The sequence below is a fragment of the Xenopus laevis genome, chromosome 5S (assembly GCF_017654675.1).
Source record: "Xenopus laevis strain J_2021 chromosome 5S, Xenopus_laevis_v10.1, whole genome shotgun sequence".
Taxonomy (NCBI): Eukaryota; Metazoa; Chordata; class Amphibia; order Anura; family Pipidae; genus Xenopus; species Xenopus laevis.
Window position 1 is genome coordinate 133,389,405 of NC_054380.1, and position 18,778 is coordinate 133,408,182.

At 39.8% G+C, this 18,778-nt stretch overlaps 2 protein-coding genes across 2 annotated transcripts in view; one reads left to right on the forward strand and one right to left on the reverse strand.

Moving 5' to 3' along the window:
- The window catches only part of gcfc2.S (GC-rich sequence DNA-binding factor 2 S homeolog), a 37,905-nt gene extending 27,488 nt beyond the window's left edge, over positions 1 to 10,417 (reverse strand). The window contains exons 1-4 of the mRNA XM_018265984.2: positions 10,129 to 10,417; positions 5,752 to 5,853; positions 4,323 to 4,622; positions 1,382 to 1,591 (exon numbers count right to left, since the gene is read on the reverse strand). Of these exons, the coding sequence (XP_018121473.1) occupies positions 1,382 to 1,591; positions 4,323 to 4,622; positions 5,752 to 5,853; positions 10,129 to 10,417 (901 nt within the window). The remainder of the gene's footprint in view (positions 1 to 1,381; positions 1,592 to 4,322; positions 4,623 to 5,751; positions 5,854 to 10,128) is intronic.
- Positions 10,418 to 10,570: 153 nt separating this feature from the next.
- On the forward strand, positions 10,571 to 18,502 carry mrpl19.S (mitochondrial ribosomal protein L19 S homeolog). The gene is made up of 6 exons (XM_018265985.2): positions 10,571 to 10,709; positions 12,962 to 13,070; positions 14,687 to 14,805; positions 15,543 to 15,677; positions 16,996 to 17,177; positions 18,198 to 18,502. Exons 1-6 carry the CDS (start codon positions 10,664 to 10,666, stop codon positions 18,429 to 18,431), a joined length of 825 nt encoding a protein of 274 aa, XP_018121474.1. The 5' UTR covers positions 10,571 to 10,663; the 3' UTR covers positions 18,432 to 18,502.
- Positions 18,503 to 18,778: the final 276 nt, after the last annotated feature.

Genomic DNA, 18,778 nt, shown 5'->3' on the forward strand with positions numbered 1-18,778 from the left:
AATGCTGGATTTGGTGCATCCCTATTAAATATAAGCTTGAGCATAATGAAATAAGATACAATCAATTAAATAATCTGCATTGTTTCTGAAATAATCAAGTTTATCTTCACTATTCCTCTCTCAGCATCTGTTTCTCCTCATTCTGTCTTCATGCAGCAGTTGGGTGTCAGATATTCATTGACAGTTAGATCCAATATATCTTATAGGGGGGCTCCTTTTGCCTAGAAGATGTATTAGAGCTCACTCTATTAAACTCACCAGACATCATGTCTCTCTACATGCAGAATTTGTGCAAAAGGCAGTTATTTTATTTGTATTGGAATCAGTTATTTGAGTGAGCTCTAATTCATCTGCTAGGAAAGGAAGCCCCGCCTATAAGATATATTGGATCTAACGGTCAATGAAAATCTGACACCCAACTGCTGCATGAAGAAATGATGGAAAAAAAAAGATGCTGAGAAAGGGATAGTGAATATAAACTTGATTATTTCAGAAATGGTACAGCATTTTTTAATTGATTACATTTAGAAAACTAAATGTTGAAGCTTATATTACACTTTCATTTTCGCAATAGTTCCTCCCCTTTAAACTGGAAGAATATATAAGCTCCCTGACACAACCTGTGATACCATCCCACTCTCAATCTAACACAAGCTCCGCTTGTTCTAATAGAAAACAATTAAAGCCTCCCTGAGCCAAAAGTCAGCAGTGGAAAATAAAAGAAGATCAGACCTTGCAGTAAAAAGGTTATATATAAAGTTAAACACACTTTGGGGCACATTTACTAAGGGTCGAATATCGAGGGTTAATTAACCCTCGATATTCGACCAGGAACTAAAATCGTTCGACTTCGATTTAACGCTAATACTTCGATCGAACGATCGAAGGATTATTCGTTCGATCGAACGATTAAATCCTTCGAATCGAACGATTCGAAGGATTTTAATCCAACGATCGAACGAATAATCCTTCGATCAAAAAAACATAGGCAAGCCTATGGGGACCTTCCCCATAGGCTAACATTGAGTTCGGTAGCTTTTAGCTGCCGAACTAGGGGGTCGAAGTTTTTCTTAAAGAGACAGTACTTTGATTATCGAACGATCGAATAGTCGAACGATTTTTAGTTCGAATCGTTCGATTCGAAGTCGTAGTCGAAGGTCGAACTAGCCCATTCGATGGTCGAAGTAGCCAAAAAAAAACACTTCGAAATTCAAAGTTTTTTTTATTCGAATCCTTCACTCGAGCTTTGTAAATGTGCCCCTTTGGTTTATTACCAACTGTAATTAATGAGTACAGGTAATTGTACTCCTCTCCGCTGACAGTCTGATGCAGTACTCCCGAAAGTACAAATACAGATTAAACATTCTTATTACAAACTTACACATTTCCTCTGCCATCCTCTCTTGCAAAGTTTTTGATCCTGGGGCAAATTTGATCCTTCTCTCGTGATCATCAATGTCACTGCCACTTTCTGATTGGCTGGAACTGGACACTTCCTGCTTTGTGCCAATGGGAATATAATCCCCTTGAGCTCGGGCCAACTTGCGTTGTCTTCTAGCCGCTCGAATGACCTTCGTGTCTGGAATCACACCTGAACAGAGTGGAAAGAAAGAAAAAATTCTGACCAAACTAGAATCCATGATTTGACCTTTATTTATTTATTATTAAAAATAAATAAATAAAAAAAACTTGATCAGGGAAATAATGTGACTTTTTCGGACTGTCTCACCAAGAACCCAAATTTTTCCTGTGTGATGCCCAAAAACCACAAAAAAATTAGCGTTTTTGTGGAAACCCCCCCAAATTTGTTTTAGTTTAGTTAAAGGGGTTGTTCACCTTTTAGACAAGTTTGAGTATAACGTAGAGTGATATTCTGAGACAATTTGCAATTGGTTTTCATTTTTTATTATTTGTGAGTTATCTGGAGAAAGAAAGAGGCTGCTCTGCTTATAAATAAAATTAGAAACTTTTCTCAAATCTTTTCTCCTTTTCTTCTTTCTTTCTCCTGACAACTTCCTTGACTACTTGGTGGTCAGACTGGTGGGGAAATGACCAGCAGGTGGCGATGTTGTAACAAAATTCATTTATATTAACAGCACATGTATCCCTTAATATCATAGAATTAAAAGAAAATAAATAATGAATGTAAATTACAAAAGTGCTTAGAATAGCCCCCTCATTAATTTTATGTTCACTTATTTTTAAGGTTTACTTATACTTTAAAGGTGAACCACCCCTTTAAGGGGACATCTGCCATTTTAGATTGCGTATTTTCAGAATCGGACTTGGAACAGAATAGGGGCATAATAAACTGAGAAAAATCTATATATATTTTTTTTACAACGACTCTCAGGTTTTCAGCATCAAAACGGACGCCGCAAACACTCTTTGAGTTAATAAATAACCCCCCTTAAAGAATAAGTAAACCTTAATAGCCGGAGAAGCAAGCATGCACAATAATAAAGCAATAACACAAGAGCATTGGGACACAGCAACAAATCACTCGCCATTGAACCAAGGCATTTTATATTGAACAGAGTTTAATCTCCTACAATTTTAAAGTTATCACATTCTCGTGGGAAATGCTGAATGTGGACGAACAACATTTTATGTGCAAAATGTAATTTATTGAGTGCAATTATTACTGGTATAGGGTCGCCGAGGACTACTGTGTAAAGCACAGACAATGTAACAAATGGCTGGGAATAAATCTCAAAGACATTCTCAATACAGTTCCTGATTTGCACCGCTAGCCCGGGGAAGCATTACTTCAACATTTAAGCGGTTTCAATAAGCTCCTCCCATCACCCACCTGCAATGTGGCTTTGCTTTACAGCTGGACTTAGCTACACACACTATGGTGCATATAAGTGACGTAGGAGACAAACATCACCGGTGATGTTGCCTGTAACAACCAGTTGGAGCTTTGCTTTTGTTTTCTAACTTGTGGGCGACTGTTTGACAAATTGAATTGCTGAATGCTATTGGGCAACATCACCACAACTCCACAAAAACATAATTTAAGCTTTTTGAAAAGTAAACAATTTCAAGCAACTTTGCAATATACATCATTAAAAACAATATGCAGACTTTTCATGATTTTTAATAGTTTCTGATAGTTCCCTAAGCCTAGCCCCCTGCTCTCCTGCTGATCTGTCTGACTACTTTGCTGAGCTGTCTGACTACTGTTACTTTGTATCAACAGCCATCTGTCCTCAGCCTGCATCCTCCAAACCCCACAATTCCCTGCACGTGATTTCAATAAGGAAAGGAACATCCCAGTGCAATGCATTGTGGGTTATGTAGTTCCTGCATGCTGTCTGTAAGCTGTGGAGAAGTTGTTACAATTTGTAACATCAGTGTTTAGTCCCTTCTTCCCTGCCAGGATTTCAAATGATGCAGAAAGAGAAGAAATGTTAAACAGCTGGATTTCAGCATAGAAAATGGCATTTATTCAGACTTTTCGAAGAAACAGGTAACTGTGATGGATATATTAGTGATTTCTGTGTTATGTGGCCTCTATCAAATTTTGGTTTGGAAGCCGGAGTTCCCCTTTAATAAATACACCCCTGAGCGTCTGCAGAGGCATTCTCTGTAGATATCAACAGACAATCACAATCTATTTTTTTTTCTAATAAATGGAGCAGTTCCATTTGGGTCAATTAAAAATATATAATAAAGTACTATTTTTTACTTTTTTCAATTAAAAAAATCCATTTGGGTCCATTAAAAATGTAATGACTGAGGCAAACTATGGAGGCTCCCACATACAATACACATTACAACACAGGCTGATAAAAAAAAAAAAAAAAGTGGTTCCATATTTGACCAGGATTACACCCTTTTCAGTTTTGGATTTGGGCAAATCCTCGTTCCTGCCTGAATTAAATCTGAATTCTTAAAATCATGCGACTTTTCGTTATGCAAACTGAGGAAGTAACATTGTAAGTGAGGTTGAAAAAAGACACACTTCCATCAAGTTCAACCTTTTAAGTCTATATATAACCTGCCTAACTGCCAGTTGATCCAGAGGAAGGCGAAAAACCCATTTGAAGTCTCTCCAATTTGCCTCAGAGGGAAAAATTCCTTCCTGACTCCAAGATGGACTCCCAGATTCAGAGGAAGGAAAAACATATGGAGCCATCTCCAAATCTGTGTACATTACTTATTGTCCAGAAAATGAGAACCACAGCAGGGAAAGGTTACTGGACACTTCATGCAGCTAGCAATAAAGGGGCCTTTGTACTATATCAAACAATATTAACTGTTATACAGATATTTATGGCACTTTGCAGGAGTAAGTGTAACTTATAGCCACAAACCTGTGAGAGGAGATGGAGGTGAGCTGCTGGCTCCAGAGTTTGAAGAGTCTCTACTTTCTAGATGCTGATTATCCTTAAGGTCTTTATTGTCCACCTCAGAGCTGCTGTCACTTTCTGACTTGGCTCCATCTTCTTTTGGATCCCTCGGCTCAGAGATACTGTCACTTTCTGACTTGGCTCCGTCTTCTTTTAGACCCCCCAGCTCATTGCTGCTGTCATTTTCTGACTTGGCTCCGTTTTCTCTCGGATCCTCAAGCTCAGAGCTGCCGTCACTTTCGGACTGGGCTGCTCTTTCTTTTTCTAAACCAAAACAAACATCCGTTACCATATACTAATGGTGAGGTACAAAACAGTCTACTAGTGTGTAAATGAGAATATACTGAATAGTAATCCTTTGTGAAAATACATTGAAACTTTGTGAACAATACATGAAACTGGTGCACAATAATCATATTCTACATGATGGATGTACAAGTATGGGATCCGTTATCCAGAAACCGGTTATCCAGAAAGCTGCAAATTACTGAAAGGCTGTCTCCCATAGACTCCATTTTATCCAAATACTCCAAATTTTTAAAAAAGAATTTCCCTTTTCTCTGTAATGATAAAACAGTAACTTGTACTTGATCCCAACTAAGATATAATTAATCCTTATTGGAAGCAAAACCAGCCTATTGGGTTTATTTAATGTTTATATGATTTTCTAGTAGACTTAAGGGACAAGGAATGTTAAACTAAAGAAGTAGGTAGAAATGTTGTACATGATGTTTTGTGCTTCTGTACCAGCCCAAGGCAACCACAGCCCTTTAGCAGTAAAGATCTGTGTCTCCAAAGATGCCCCAGTAGCTCCCCATCTTCTTTTCTGCTGATTCACTGCACATGCTCTGTGCTGCTGTCACTTACTGAGCTTAGGGACCCACTCACAATATACAGTACACATAGAATAGAAATGTCACAATATAAGGCTGATTAGTAATAAATACACATAATTACTACATGGCAGCACAGAAACCAGTGCAATTAGCATCAGAATTTAATAATCAGCAAACCTGTAGCATCAGCTTATATTACAGCCAGGGAAGCTCATTTTCTGCTGGATAATTAGTGACGAGCCCTAAGCTTAGCTTCTCAACAGCCAATCAGAGCCCACTGAGCATGTGAGTGTCACAGACACTTTCCAAGATGGTGACCCCCTGTGACAAGTTTGAAGTCCTGGATCATTGCTGCTATTGACAAGATCAAACTTTAGCCTCGTGCAATAAATATAGTATATAAAATATGCCATTTTAGTCCTATTTATTTTTAGGGTTTCCTTCTTCTTTAAAGTATAAAGATTCAATTTACAGAAAGATGTCTGGAAAGCCCCCAGTCTCGAGCATTCTGGATAACAGGTCACATACCAGTACCTGCAATATAGGAAGACGCTTACCTTTTTTATAAGGCTTGATTGTGGGATTCTTGTTTTCTGCTTTTTTCTGCACTTGAAATAGCACTGCATTAATAGTGGGCTTCTTGATCTTGAAATCCGCATCTTTATTGGGTAAAGAGAAGGACAACAACTTAAAATTAGTGGCACAAATCAAAGGCAACATTTCCCCCCTCCCACGAGCTCTGTGCCAGCAGTCACCTTGAGAAAAAATCCCATTTCCTCATGAAAACAAAGCCTACAAGCCCTAGAAACACATTGTGCTGTGACAGATTTGCCATTGGCTCTCACACAAAATGGAACGCGACTGTCCTTGGAACCTTCAGAGTGAAAGGGTGGAGTAGTGGAGTATTAAAAGAGGTGGTTCATCTTTAAGTTAACTTTTCAATTGGTCTCCATTATTATAGTTTAATTATTTGCCTCCTTCCTCTTTCCAGCTTTTAAATTGGGGGTCACTGACCTCATCCAAAAACAAATGCTGTGTAAGGCTACATGTTTATTGTTATTGCTACTTTTTTTTTTATTTTTTTTTTATTCTTCTTGTATTCAAGCCTCTCCTATTCATATTTAAGTCTCTTATTCAAATCAGTGTCAGGTTGCCAAGCACATTAGGACCCTAGCAACCAGATGGCTGAAACTGCAAACTGCAGAGCTGCTGAATAAAAGGCAAAATAACTCAAAAACCACAAATAATAAATAATGAAAACCAATTGCAAATTGTCTCAGAATATCCCTCTCTACATCATACTTTAAACGTTAACTCAAAGGTGAGCAACCCCTTTAAGACTATGATTTTAAAACAAATTTGTACATCAAATCCCCTTTATTCCATGTTGCTAAAAGTTACACCTCAAGCTACGGGTTCGGGGCACAGCACCCCCTAACAAAATGGCATTTGTGGCAAGTATATCCGCTCCTTGTTGCTTTCTTGTTTTGCTTCACACAAGCCTTTGGATGCTATGTATATCATTGCTATGTAAACTGAATTTTTGTTAAAACTATTGTAAACTGCCAAATTTTTTTAATAAAATCCAAAGTTTAAAAGGTCGGCGCTAAATGAAGCTCATGGGAAAAAATAGGATGAAGAGGGAAAACAATATAAAAAATTTTAGGGGCAGATTTATCAAGGGTCGAATTTCGAAGTTAAAAATACTTCGAAATTCGACCATCCAATTGGAATACTTCCACTTCGATTATCGAAGTCGAAGTTTTTTTTCATCAAATTTGGGTATCCTGCGGTCGAAGTAAAATCGTTCGATCAAACAATTAAATCCTTCGAATGGAACGGTTTGAAGGATTTCAGCAATCGTTCGAATGATTTTACTTCGCCTTCCAAAAATGCTCTAGAAGGTCCCCATAGGCTAACATAGCACTTCGGCAGGTTTAATTTTGTGAACTATTGAAATCAAAGTTTTTCTAAAGAGACAGTACTTCAATTATCGAATGGTCGAATATTCAAACTATTTTACTTCGAATCGAATGCAAAGTTGTAGTATCCTATTCGATGGTCGAAGTATCCAAACAATTACTTCGAATTTCAAATTTTTTTTACTTAGAAAATTCCCACAAATTCACTTCGACCCTTGATAAATCTGCCCCTAAGTGTAGTATTTACTTATATCGTTGTAGTTCCACACTTTCACCGGATTGAATAAGAGGCATGGATGAGAAGCCCCGCCTACACAAAGCCTCTGAGGAAGTCGCCAAGCGACAAAACGCGTAAGGAAAGTCATAGGCGGCTGACGTCATCTCCAAGCGTCCAGGAAGTAGCGAGGGAGGGGTAAAGGCAACGCGGGTTGGAGCCCAAATCACCAACCACTAAAGCCACTCGGAACATCAGACTTAAGCATGGAGACACGTTATGCCTGATTTTAATTTATAACCAATAAAAAAAAAAAAAAAAAGGATTTTACACAATTTCTGCGCTTTTTAACTTTTCCTAGCAAGAGGATATCTCGCAGCCATATTTCTAAAAAGTCTTCTGATGTGCACGTTACAGCTTAAATGTTTGTAAGTAGGGATACACCGAATCCACTATTTTGGATTCGGCCGAACCCTTCACGAAAGATTCGGCCAAATACTGAACCAAATCCTAATTTGCATATGCAAATTGGGGCTGTGAAGGGGAGAACATTGTTTAATTCCTTGTTTTTTGACAAAAAGTCATGCAATTTCCCTCCCCACCCCTAATTTGCATATGCAAATTAGGATTCGGTTCGGCCAGGCAGAAGGATTCGGCCGAATCCTGCTGAAAAAGGCCGAATCCCGAACCGAATCCTGGATTCAGTGCATCCCTATTTCTAAGTACCCACTCAAACTCCCACACGGGGTGATTTATAAAGGATAATCCCACTAAAGGTATAATTGGGAATACATGAAAGTGTGGAACTACAACGTTATAAGTAAATACTACACTTAAACATTTTTTTTTTTTTTCCCTCTTCATCCTATTTTTTCCCCCTGAGCTTCATTTAGCGCCGACCTTTAAAACTTTGGATTTTATTGTATTTTACTCGAGGAGAAACAAGCTTGTGTGGGTCGGATACTAAGGGGGAAAATCCAGAAACTTTGGTCATCTCTTTTTTAAGCAAATTGTTTTTTAAACAGTAAGGGGCAGATTTATCAAGGGTCGAATTTCGAAGTGGAAAATACTTCGAAATTCGACCATCGAATAGAATCCTCTGAAATTCGAAGATTTTATTCATCGTATGATCGTATTCCGATCGTACTTCGATTCGAACAATTTTATCGTACGATTTTCCTTCGAATATAAAAAAAAAGCGTAAAATTGCTCTGGAAGGTCCCCATAGGCTAACACAGCACTTCGGCAGGTTTCAGTTGGCGAAGTATTGAAGTCGAAGTTTTTTTAAAGAGACAGTACTTTGATTATCGAATAGTCGAACGATTTTTACTTTGAATCGAAGTAAATTGCGAAGTCGTAGTATCCTATTCGATGGTTGAAGTATTCAAAAAATGACTTTGAATTTTGAATTTTTTAACTTCGAAGATTCCCTCAAATTCACTTCGACCCTTGATAAATCTGCCCCTACAAGATTTTTTGATACCACCAGAGTTTATGATTGAATTGTTGAGAGTACATAACGTACTGTATAAGTGTTGTTCAATCAGAAGTGTACGCCCAATGGCCCAGTTGCCTTAAGAAAAAATAAATCATTTGACAAATTGGAGAGGCTACAAGGAAGGCAATAAAGGCAAGTGCATGGCACTGCACAATCCTTTAGTCTTCGCCTTGGACTAAACAAAACCTTTATAATGGCGGATCCATGTCTGGAATGTTTAGGCAGGACCAGGGCCGCCATCAGGGGGGTACAGGGGGGAGAGTAATAGGGGGCCCGAAGGTAAGGGGGGCGTAGACACGCCACACTTTATTGATTAGCTAGGCCCCCCTGCTTTCTGAGAGCTTCTGACTTCGGGAAGGCAGGGTGGGAGCACAGGGGGAGGTATCTTCTGTCCATTCCTTTCCCTTATTGGTCACGGAGTTTAAGTCCCGGTTGAGCTGCTCAGGGATTGGATAGCTGAGGTTTGAACTTCTCCTCCAGCTCATCCAATCACCATGCAGCTTTTCCAGGACTTGAAATTCTGTGACCAATAAGGGAAGAAAACGCTGTCACTGGAAGAAGATGCAGCCACCTGTGCTCCCCTCCTCCCTTCTGTAGTTGGCAGCTCACTGACAGCAGGTGGGCCCCACTAATGAAGTAAGTGTAACATGGTAGGTAACCCTTTGTGGTCCCTGTTGTGTGGTGGGGCCCTGGGCACCATTTTTTTTTAAACTTCTTTTTTACATGGATGTTTAAGGGGGGCCCTGACCACCAATTTTTTTACAAGTGGGGGGGGCTGGCCACCAATTGTTTTTCCCCATGTGGGGTCCTAGCCACAATATTTTTTAATGGGGGGCCCTGACCACAAATGTTTTTTTTAATGGGGGGCCCTGACCACCAATATTTTTTTTATTAACATGTGGGAACCATAGCCACCAAGGTTTTTTTAGTGTGTGGTGGGGGGAGGACCTGTAGGTGGGGCTTGTGGTGGGCGCAGCCCAGGGGGCCCAGGACATTTTTTTGTATGGGGCCCTGCGATTTCTGATGGCGGCCCTGGGCAGGACCATCAATACTCAGAGGAAGGAAGAAGTTGGTCTAAGCGGGAAATTGAGACCAAACCACTGGCCTGTGTTATCGTTGTTCTCCAGATAAAGTTGCAGGACAGATGCCCGTTCAGTCACAGCCAATAAGAAGCCAATAAGAAGGAGTTACAAGCGAATAGAAGGTGTCAGTACTGTACTGGGACAGAGGATGACAGAAAGAGAGGCGATTGGCTTCCCACTCTGACTTCAGATGAACCAATCACAGAGCTCGGTCTCACCTTCTCTCTCGTCAGTGAAGCTCAGCAGGGTGGGAGGAGCTGCAAGACGCTGCGAAGCCTCAGTTCCCACTGTATCACTGCGCTCCGGTTCCCCCGCCGAATCACTCCCAGACCCGTCTCTCTGCGCCGCTTCCTCCCTCTTGCCCCGCTCAGTGCCACAAAATAATCCGCGGCCGGCGTGTCTCCTCTGTCCCCTGGACCTGGGCTGCTCGGTCTCTGCCTCCTGCTCCTCTTCCTCGCTAGATTCGGCTTTTCTCACACGAATCGTGCGCTTCGGTTTTCTGAACATCTTGAAGTTGCCGGGCGCACTTCAATGACGTCAAGGGCAGTGGCAACGCAATCAACTTGCAACCAATCAGGGCGGTGTGGTTTTTTTTTCCCTAAAAAAAGCTTTATTTGTCTTTTGTTTGGGTCTTGTTCTACGTTCTATATTTGCGCATGCGCAGTTTGGACTTACTCGCAACCCTCTACTGCGCATGCCTACGTAAGAGCGTAGACTCGGAAGTAGCGGTGACCCTGTTCGCATGGAAGAAACATGGCGCTGTCAGTGAGGTCACTGCGACTTATCCAGCACCGGCTCGGTGAGACCACTCGCGGCTAATTGTTGTTAAACGTGATGCAGCCTCTGCTCAATGGCTCCCGCGGAGGAACAGGTTGAAGCCGCCCAGCCCTTGGGAGCAATGGTGGTTTAGTAAAAACACGGGCAGTGTGTAGCCTCCGGGTTGTTCACATTTGAGTTAACATTTAGTATGATGTAGAGAGGGATATTCTGAGACAATTTGCAATTGGTTTTCATTTTTTATTATTTGTGGTTTTGGAGTTATTTAGCATTTTATTCAGCAGCTCTCCAGTTTGCAATTTCAGAAGTGTGGTTGCTAGGGTCTAAATCATACCTCCCAACATTTTGGAAGTAAAAAGAGGGACAAAAAAAAATTTTCCTGCACGTAGCGCAGCAATTTTTTGACCACATCCCTTTCTGTGGCCACACCCCTAATTACCATGTTTGTTTTACAAAATTTTACAAAATTTGGCAGGTTATGAAAGTTTGAAAATATTTCTCCTTATCTAAACTGTGTTGTGTCTCAAAATTGTTACAAAGTATCTTATTTGCCCCTGTTAGCTGTTCTGGGCTCTCTGCTAAAAGCCAATTAAGTGAGAAACTTTGTTTCTTTTTCTGGCTGTTCAGTGCAGAGAAAAGAGGGACTTTCCAGTACAAATGAGGGACTGCGGGTTGAGCTGTCAAAAGAGGGACTGTCCCTCCGAAAAAGGGACAGTTGGGAGGTATGTCTAAATTACTCTAGCAACCATGAACTGATTTCAGTAAGGGACTGCAATATCAATAGGAGAGGAGAGTTACGGCCCGGGGGGCACCACAGAGCGATCCTCTTCCGTCTTCTGCTTTCTTCAAATTTCCCTGGGCAAATTCATGCACAGTTGAACGAAATAGCCGACTTTTTAGTTAAAGTTCGGCCTTTTGTTCTAATGCGCATGCGCAGCTGCAAGTAGATAGAAGAAGAAGAAGGAAGAGGATGGCTCCGTGGTGCTCACTGATATAACCCGGGGCCCCGGGTGCAGTTTTCTGCTGATAGGAGCACCAGCCCGGGGTTTCAGCTAAGTCAATAACAATTGGCACCCCCAAGTGCTGCAACCCTTTCTTTCTCCTTTAAAAGACTTGTCAACCCCAAAAACAAATTTTTTTTGCCTAATAAAAGAAAACACAATTATAAGCAATTTTCTAATACTAAAAAATACTTTTCAAACAATGTTGCAAAAGCCAGTCTCCTCCAGCCAGGTCTGTGAAAGGGGTTGTTCACCTTCAAACACTTTTTTGTTCAGTTGGTTTTAGACCGTTCTCCAGAAATAGACTTTTTCCAATGACTTTCTATTTTCTATGTGTGACCGTTTTTTAATATTGAAAATGTAAAGTTTCATTTTTCACCTTCTAAAGCAGTAGTGATGTGCGGGCTGGCCCGATACCCGCGGGTCGGGCAGGTTCGGGCCGACCTCCCACTTCTCTCAGTAGTTGGCGCCACCTTCAAATGCCGACTTCCGGCTTTATAACCCCACACCTTCTCGCCTTGCCCCTTTTTGTGACGCCATTGGCGGGTCTATTAAAAGAACCCGGAAGTCGCAATGCGGGCAGGCGCGGGTTGTGCGAGGGCGGGTCCGGGTCGGGTGCACATCGCTATAAAGCGGGGGGGGGGTCGCTGACACTTTAATTGTTCTAAATTGATACATTAAGTTGATACATTTGTTATCATGTTTGTCCCTGCTGAGCAGAATCACTGGGTTTCATTAAAGGCAGCTGTTAGAATTGATACAATATTTCAGAATCTGCTCCTGGATCACTGATCTGTCAGTCTGAAACACGAGAGACAGGAACATTAAACTTTAAACTAAAAATTTGGGAAAGCTGTAAAAAATAAAAGATAGAAAGTAACTGAAAAAAGTCTTTGTTTATGGCAATAATCAAAAAACAAATGAACTGAAAAAAAGTGTTTGGAAGATGAACAACCTCAGAGTTCCATGACCTGTATAAAAACACTCGGCCTTCGGCCTCGTGTTTTTTTATGTTCATGAAACTCCTCGGTAACTTATAATATCCTTAACTACAGACCTACAGGAAATAAAATGACAAATTAGCACATGTGGCTCCCTGAAAAACATCCCCAAACTTTAGTACATACACAATCACAGACAAGAGATAGTTTATGTGAATATATATAATGTTCCGTTAAAGAATAACAGCGCATGTATTTAAGGTTTTCAGGGGTCTTGGGGAATATTTTCTGTCGCTATAAGCCATTAATATGCATTAAAATTTATTTGCAAGGTTTTTCGCCACCAGTTCGGCTGCTTACAGACGGAGAACCTACAAAATTCCAGCCTCCTCCAAAACCAGTTATTATCGATAAGACCAAGGCTAAAGAGTCTCAGAGAAGGTGACGTACTCGACTCTCTTTTTAATAGTTTATTTGTTTTTTGAATATCTTTTACAGCCAGTCTCATGTAATTTCCATGCTGTGCAGTGTTGCAGGCAGTCTCATGTAATTCCCATGCTGTGCACTGTTGCAGCCAGTCTCATGTAATTCCCATGCTGTGCAGTGTTGCAGCCAGTCTCATGTAATTCCCATGCTGTGCATTGTTGCAGCCAGACTCATGTAATTCCTATGCTGTGCAGTGTTGCAGGCAGTCTCTTGTAATTCCCATGCTGTGCAGTGTTGCAGCCAGTCTCTTGTAATTCCCATGCTGTGCAGTGTTGCAGCCAGTCTCATATAATTCCCATGCTGTGCAGTGTTGCAGCCAGTCTCATGTAATTCCCATGCTGTGCAGTGTTGCAGCCAGTCTCATGTAATTCCCATGCTGTGCAGTGTTGCAGCCAGTCTCATGTAATTCCCATGCTGTGCAGTGTTGCAGCCAGTCTCATGTAATTCCCATGCTGTGCAGTGTTGCAGCCAGTCTCGTGTAATTCCCATGCTGTGCATTGTTGCAGCCAGTCTCATGTAATTCCCATGCTGTGCATTGTTGCAGCCAGTCTCATGTAATTCCTATGCTGTCCAGTGTTGCAGCCAGTCTCATGTAATTCCCATGCTGTGCAGTGTTGCAGCCAGTCTCATGTAATTCCTATGCTGTGCATTGTTGCAGCCAGTCTAATGTAATTCCTATGCTGGGCAGTGTTGCAGCCAGTCTCATGTAATTCCCATGCTGTGCAGTGTTGCAGCCAGTCTCATGTAATTCCTATGCTGTGCAGTGTTGCAGCCAGTCTCATGTAATTCCCATGCTGTGCAGTGTTGCAGCCAGTCTCATGTAATTCCCATGCTGTGCAGTGTTGCAGCCAGTCTCATGTAATTCCCATGCTGTGCAGTGTTGCAGCCAGTCTCATGTAATTCCCATGCTGTGCAGTGTTGCAGCCAGTCTCATATAATTCCCATGATGTGGGAATAGTCTGCAAAAAGTTACCACCCACCTACCAATGAGCAGCCTCCCCCAGCATATACCTAGAGCCTATGTAATAACATTCATCCCATCATTTACTCCAAGGCATTTTGTAGCCTCCCCTCCACTACCCCCTCCTCCCGACAGTAAGATGAATAGAAGTAATGGTTAAGTATGAAGGCAGATTAGAACGATTTCTATTTAGGCCTCTCCGATTCATATTCCAGAACTTAATGCATTGTTGCTAGTGTCATTTGGACCCTTGACTAAAATTGAAAACTGGAGAGTCGCTGAATAAAAAACGAAATCGCTCAAATTAAAATAATACAAACTGAAAACCAATTGCAAATTGTCTCAGAATATCCCTCTCTACATTATACTAAAAGTTACTTTAAAGGGGAACAACCTGTAGGAGGCTAATTATTTCCTCCGGTCAGTGCAGTGTATGTTAGTCCCACTCAGAGAGGAACATGACACCAGTGTACTTCGCTATTGATAGAGATCCAGTGTATGAACAATGTTTCAATATATTGCTTTTTGCGGACCCAATGATGATAAGGCCAAGTACAATTTCAACCCACTCAGGGACGGCTGTGAAAATATATCTTCTTTCCTAATTCAGGTTTCTGAGCCCAGAGTTTATTCCTCCGAGATGTAGAAAAGATCCTTTCAAATTCCATCTGGAGAGAAAAGACATGATTGAAAGGCGGAAGGTGTTGGATGTTCCAGAATTCTATGTAGGTCAGTGATACAATTATTCTCACTGTAAGTAATCTATACAGTATTGGGCTTATTGCAAAGTTCTGATTGATGGGTGTTACAACTAGTAAACTATACACTTCCCCCTCGTGGGTAATCAGTCAGGTTATATATTAAATAATGTACCCCTTGTAGTAAAATATAAAGATATTAGAAGTCACCTAGGAGTTCCATGACCAGGTAAAAGCACAAGACCAAAGGCCGAAGGCTTTTATTCGGGTTATGGAACGCCAAGGGGAACTTTAAAATCCTCATATTTGACAATATAGACACACAATGGGTCATGTGACAGATATTACATCACTAAGCTCTGTTTATAAGGCGTTAATTTAATGTATAATCGCGGCTCCAATGTATGATCTGAGCCAGTGCAGCAGCCAACCAGTTTCATGTTTGCAGCATCAGAGCTGGGGTGAGCAGGGACACAAGAGGGAATACTTTATCTTTGGCCAGGTTAAAAAAAAATGTAAGCATATTGTAAAGTAAATTACTTTAATCTATAGAAGGTGTTATTGTACACTTGTTCTTTAAAGTAAAAATTCTCCTAGTGTTGTTGAGCCATTTACCAACTGTTCTATTTACAGTCGCAACATTACCAATTAAAAGCTGTTAACTTGGGTATCTAAAATCTAACAGCCTTTTTTATTTTGTTCTTAGTACTTTCATCATAATGTTGATGCTATATCTGTATAGTGACAATTTTTTTTCTTGTTTTACAGGAAGCATTCTCGCTGTGACCATGGCAGATGCATATTCCAGTGGAAAAAGAAACAGATTTATGGGAATATGCATTCAGCGGTCAGGGAAAGGCCTCGGTGCCACATTTGTGGTCAGAAATGTAATTGAAGGCCAAGGTAAGTGTATTTTATCTATCTCTATATATATATATATATATATATATATATATATATATATATATATATATATATATATATATATATATATATATATATATATATATATATATATATATATATATATATATATATATATATATATATATTTCAATGTGAGACACCTGCACTCTGTCCTCTGTAGTTCCTTGCCGGGTGCTCGGTCAAAAAGATATGTATCAATTGAAGATGGACCGGCACTCCGTTTTCTTTGTCAAAAGTGTTTATTCAATACACTGTGCATCCATGGATGCACAGTGTATTGAATAAACACTTTTGACAAAGAAAACGGAGTGCTGGTCCATCTTCAATTGATATATATATATATATATATATATATATATATATATATATATATATATACACATTATTTAGCTGCTTATGCATCAGTTCTTCAGTTTGCAGTTTCAGCATTCTAGTTGCTACCATCCATATTACCCTAGCAACCATGCACCGATTTGAATAAGAGTCTGGAATATGAATAGGAGAGGCCTTAGTAGAAAGATGAGTAATAAAAAGTAGCAATAACAATACATTTGTAGCCTTGCAGAGAATTTGGGGTCAGTGACCGCCATTTGAAAGCTGTAACTCAAAAACTATAAAATTATAAATAATGAAGCCCAATTTTAAAGTTGCTAGAAATTGGACATTCAATAACATACCTAAAATGACCTCAATGTAGAACCACCCCTTTAAAGGAAAACTATACCCCCCGAACAATTTAGGTCTCTATAAAAAGATATTGCATAAAACAGCTCATGTGTAAAACCCTGCTTCATGTAAATAAACAATTTTCATAATAATACTTTTTTAGTAGTATGTGCCATTGGGTAATCATTAATAGAAAACTGCAATTTTAAAAAATAAGAACCGCCGACTGGGATTGTGCGATTCATGGTACACACAAACAAACATAAATGTAAGGTCACATGAGCCAATTAACAGCCAGAGTTGTGTCTTTTACTTCTTCCTGTTACAGTTAGAGCTGCAATATTTCTGGTCAGGTGATCTCTGAGGCAGCACACAGACCATCATGAAATAGTGACTCAAGGCAAGAGATGTAAAAGGACAATATTTACTTAAATATATATTCCAGTTTTATAAGATTCTTTAATGTGCCACTTAATTTGATCTAAACTGTTGCTTAAATATTAATTTTGGGGGTATAGTTTTCCTTTAAGGGGATTGCATATTTCCCAAGCTCAGCCTTGTATAGCAGGGACCTATTCATCCATAGGGAGATTTTGCTTTGTAATCGGCCAACCCTTTCCCTTTCTAGGTGTGGAGATGCGCTATGATCTGTACAGCCCCCGTATTCAGGAGATTCAAGTGTTGAAGTTAGAAAAAAGACTGGACGACAACCTAATGTACTTGCGCGATGCTCTTCCTGAGTACAGTACCTTTGATTTCAACATGAAACCAGCCATTAGCTTGTCAGAAGGGGAGGTGCCTGTCAACCAGGTAAGTGAAGACATTAGCCAAATGCATTAGTGTGGACTTTTTATATATATATATATATATATATATATATATATATATATATATATATATATATATATATATATATATATATATATATATATATATATAATTTTCTTCAAAGTGGACCAGCACTCCAGATTTTATGTGATTTTATTGAGACATCAATTAGACATAACTAATTTGGGCATATTAAGACTCAAAAACAAGATTACTATTATAGAATCATCATGTTAAAGGAGAACTAAAGCCTAACTAAAGAAGTAGGTAGAAATGTTGTACATGATGTTCTGGGCTTCTGTACCAGCCCAAGGCAACCACAGCCCTTTAGCAGTAAAGATCTGTGTCTCCAAAGATGCCCCAGTAGCTCCCCATCTTCTTTTCTGCTGATTCACTGCACATGCTCTGTGCTGCTGTCACTTACTGAGCTTAGGGACCACTCACAATATACAGTACACAGAATAGAAATGTCACAATATAAGGCTGGTTAGTAATTAATATAGATAATTACTACATGGCAGCACAGAAACCAGTGCAATTAGCATCAGAATTGAATAATCAGCAAACCTGTAGCATCAGCTTATATTACAGCCAGGGAAGCTAATTTTCTGCTGGATAATTAGTGACGACCCCTAAGCTTAGCTTCTCAACAGCCAATCAGAGCCCACTGAGCATGTGAGTGTCACAGACACTTTCCAAGATGGTGACCCCCTGTGACAAGTTTGAAGTCCTGGATCATTGCTGCTATTGACAAACTGAAACTTTAGCCTCGTGCAATAAATTCAATGTATAGAATATGGCATTTTTTTAGTGATAGTAATTTATAGGGTTTAGTTCTCCTTTAAGGTGTTTCATCAGCAAGTTTGAGGCATTTGCTCGGGAAAAAAAAGCAGAAGTAACATAGGGAATCATTCTTATACAAGAGATGATTGGATTGTAACTCAAATTATTTGGCATATATTCTAAATGTATTGTATGTTTTTATTTAATTCTAATTGCAAGATGAAAGTCAGGATGAAGCCAAGGCCTTGGTCAAAGCGATGGGAGAGACCCCAGCACAACATCCAAGGAATTCGATTTGAACTTTATCTTACTGAGCGTCACATTGAGGCAGCGAGAAAGCTTGCAAAGCCATGGGAAGAGTTTGATATGCTGAAAGAATATGATACAACTAAGATCGAACAGAAAATATGGGAAGAAGTAAACCAAGCAACGAACAGGCCTGAAGCACCCTAGCCCAAAGCTTGACTAATGTAATATATAAATAAATGTAGTTCATTTGAATAAACGTACAGTTTTTGCATTAATTGTGTCCATTACTATTTTTCTTTTTTCTCCTAGTGAAATTCCTATAGAAATATAAGGAGCAAAAACCTGGAAAGGGTTAATCAGAGATGAATTCATTTGTATCGCCTTCTATAGCGATTCGGTGCTACAACTTTAAGGGGCAGATTTATCAAAGGTCGAAGTTAAAAAAACGTAGAATTCAAAAACACCAATTGAATGGAGGTCGAAGTGGGTCGAATTCGGCCTACTTTGAATCGTACGATCATACTTCGATTCAAAGTTTTTTTTAACTTCCA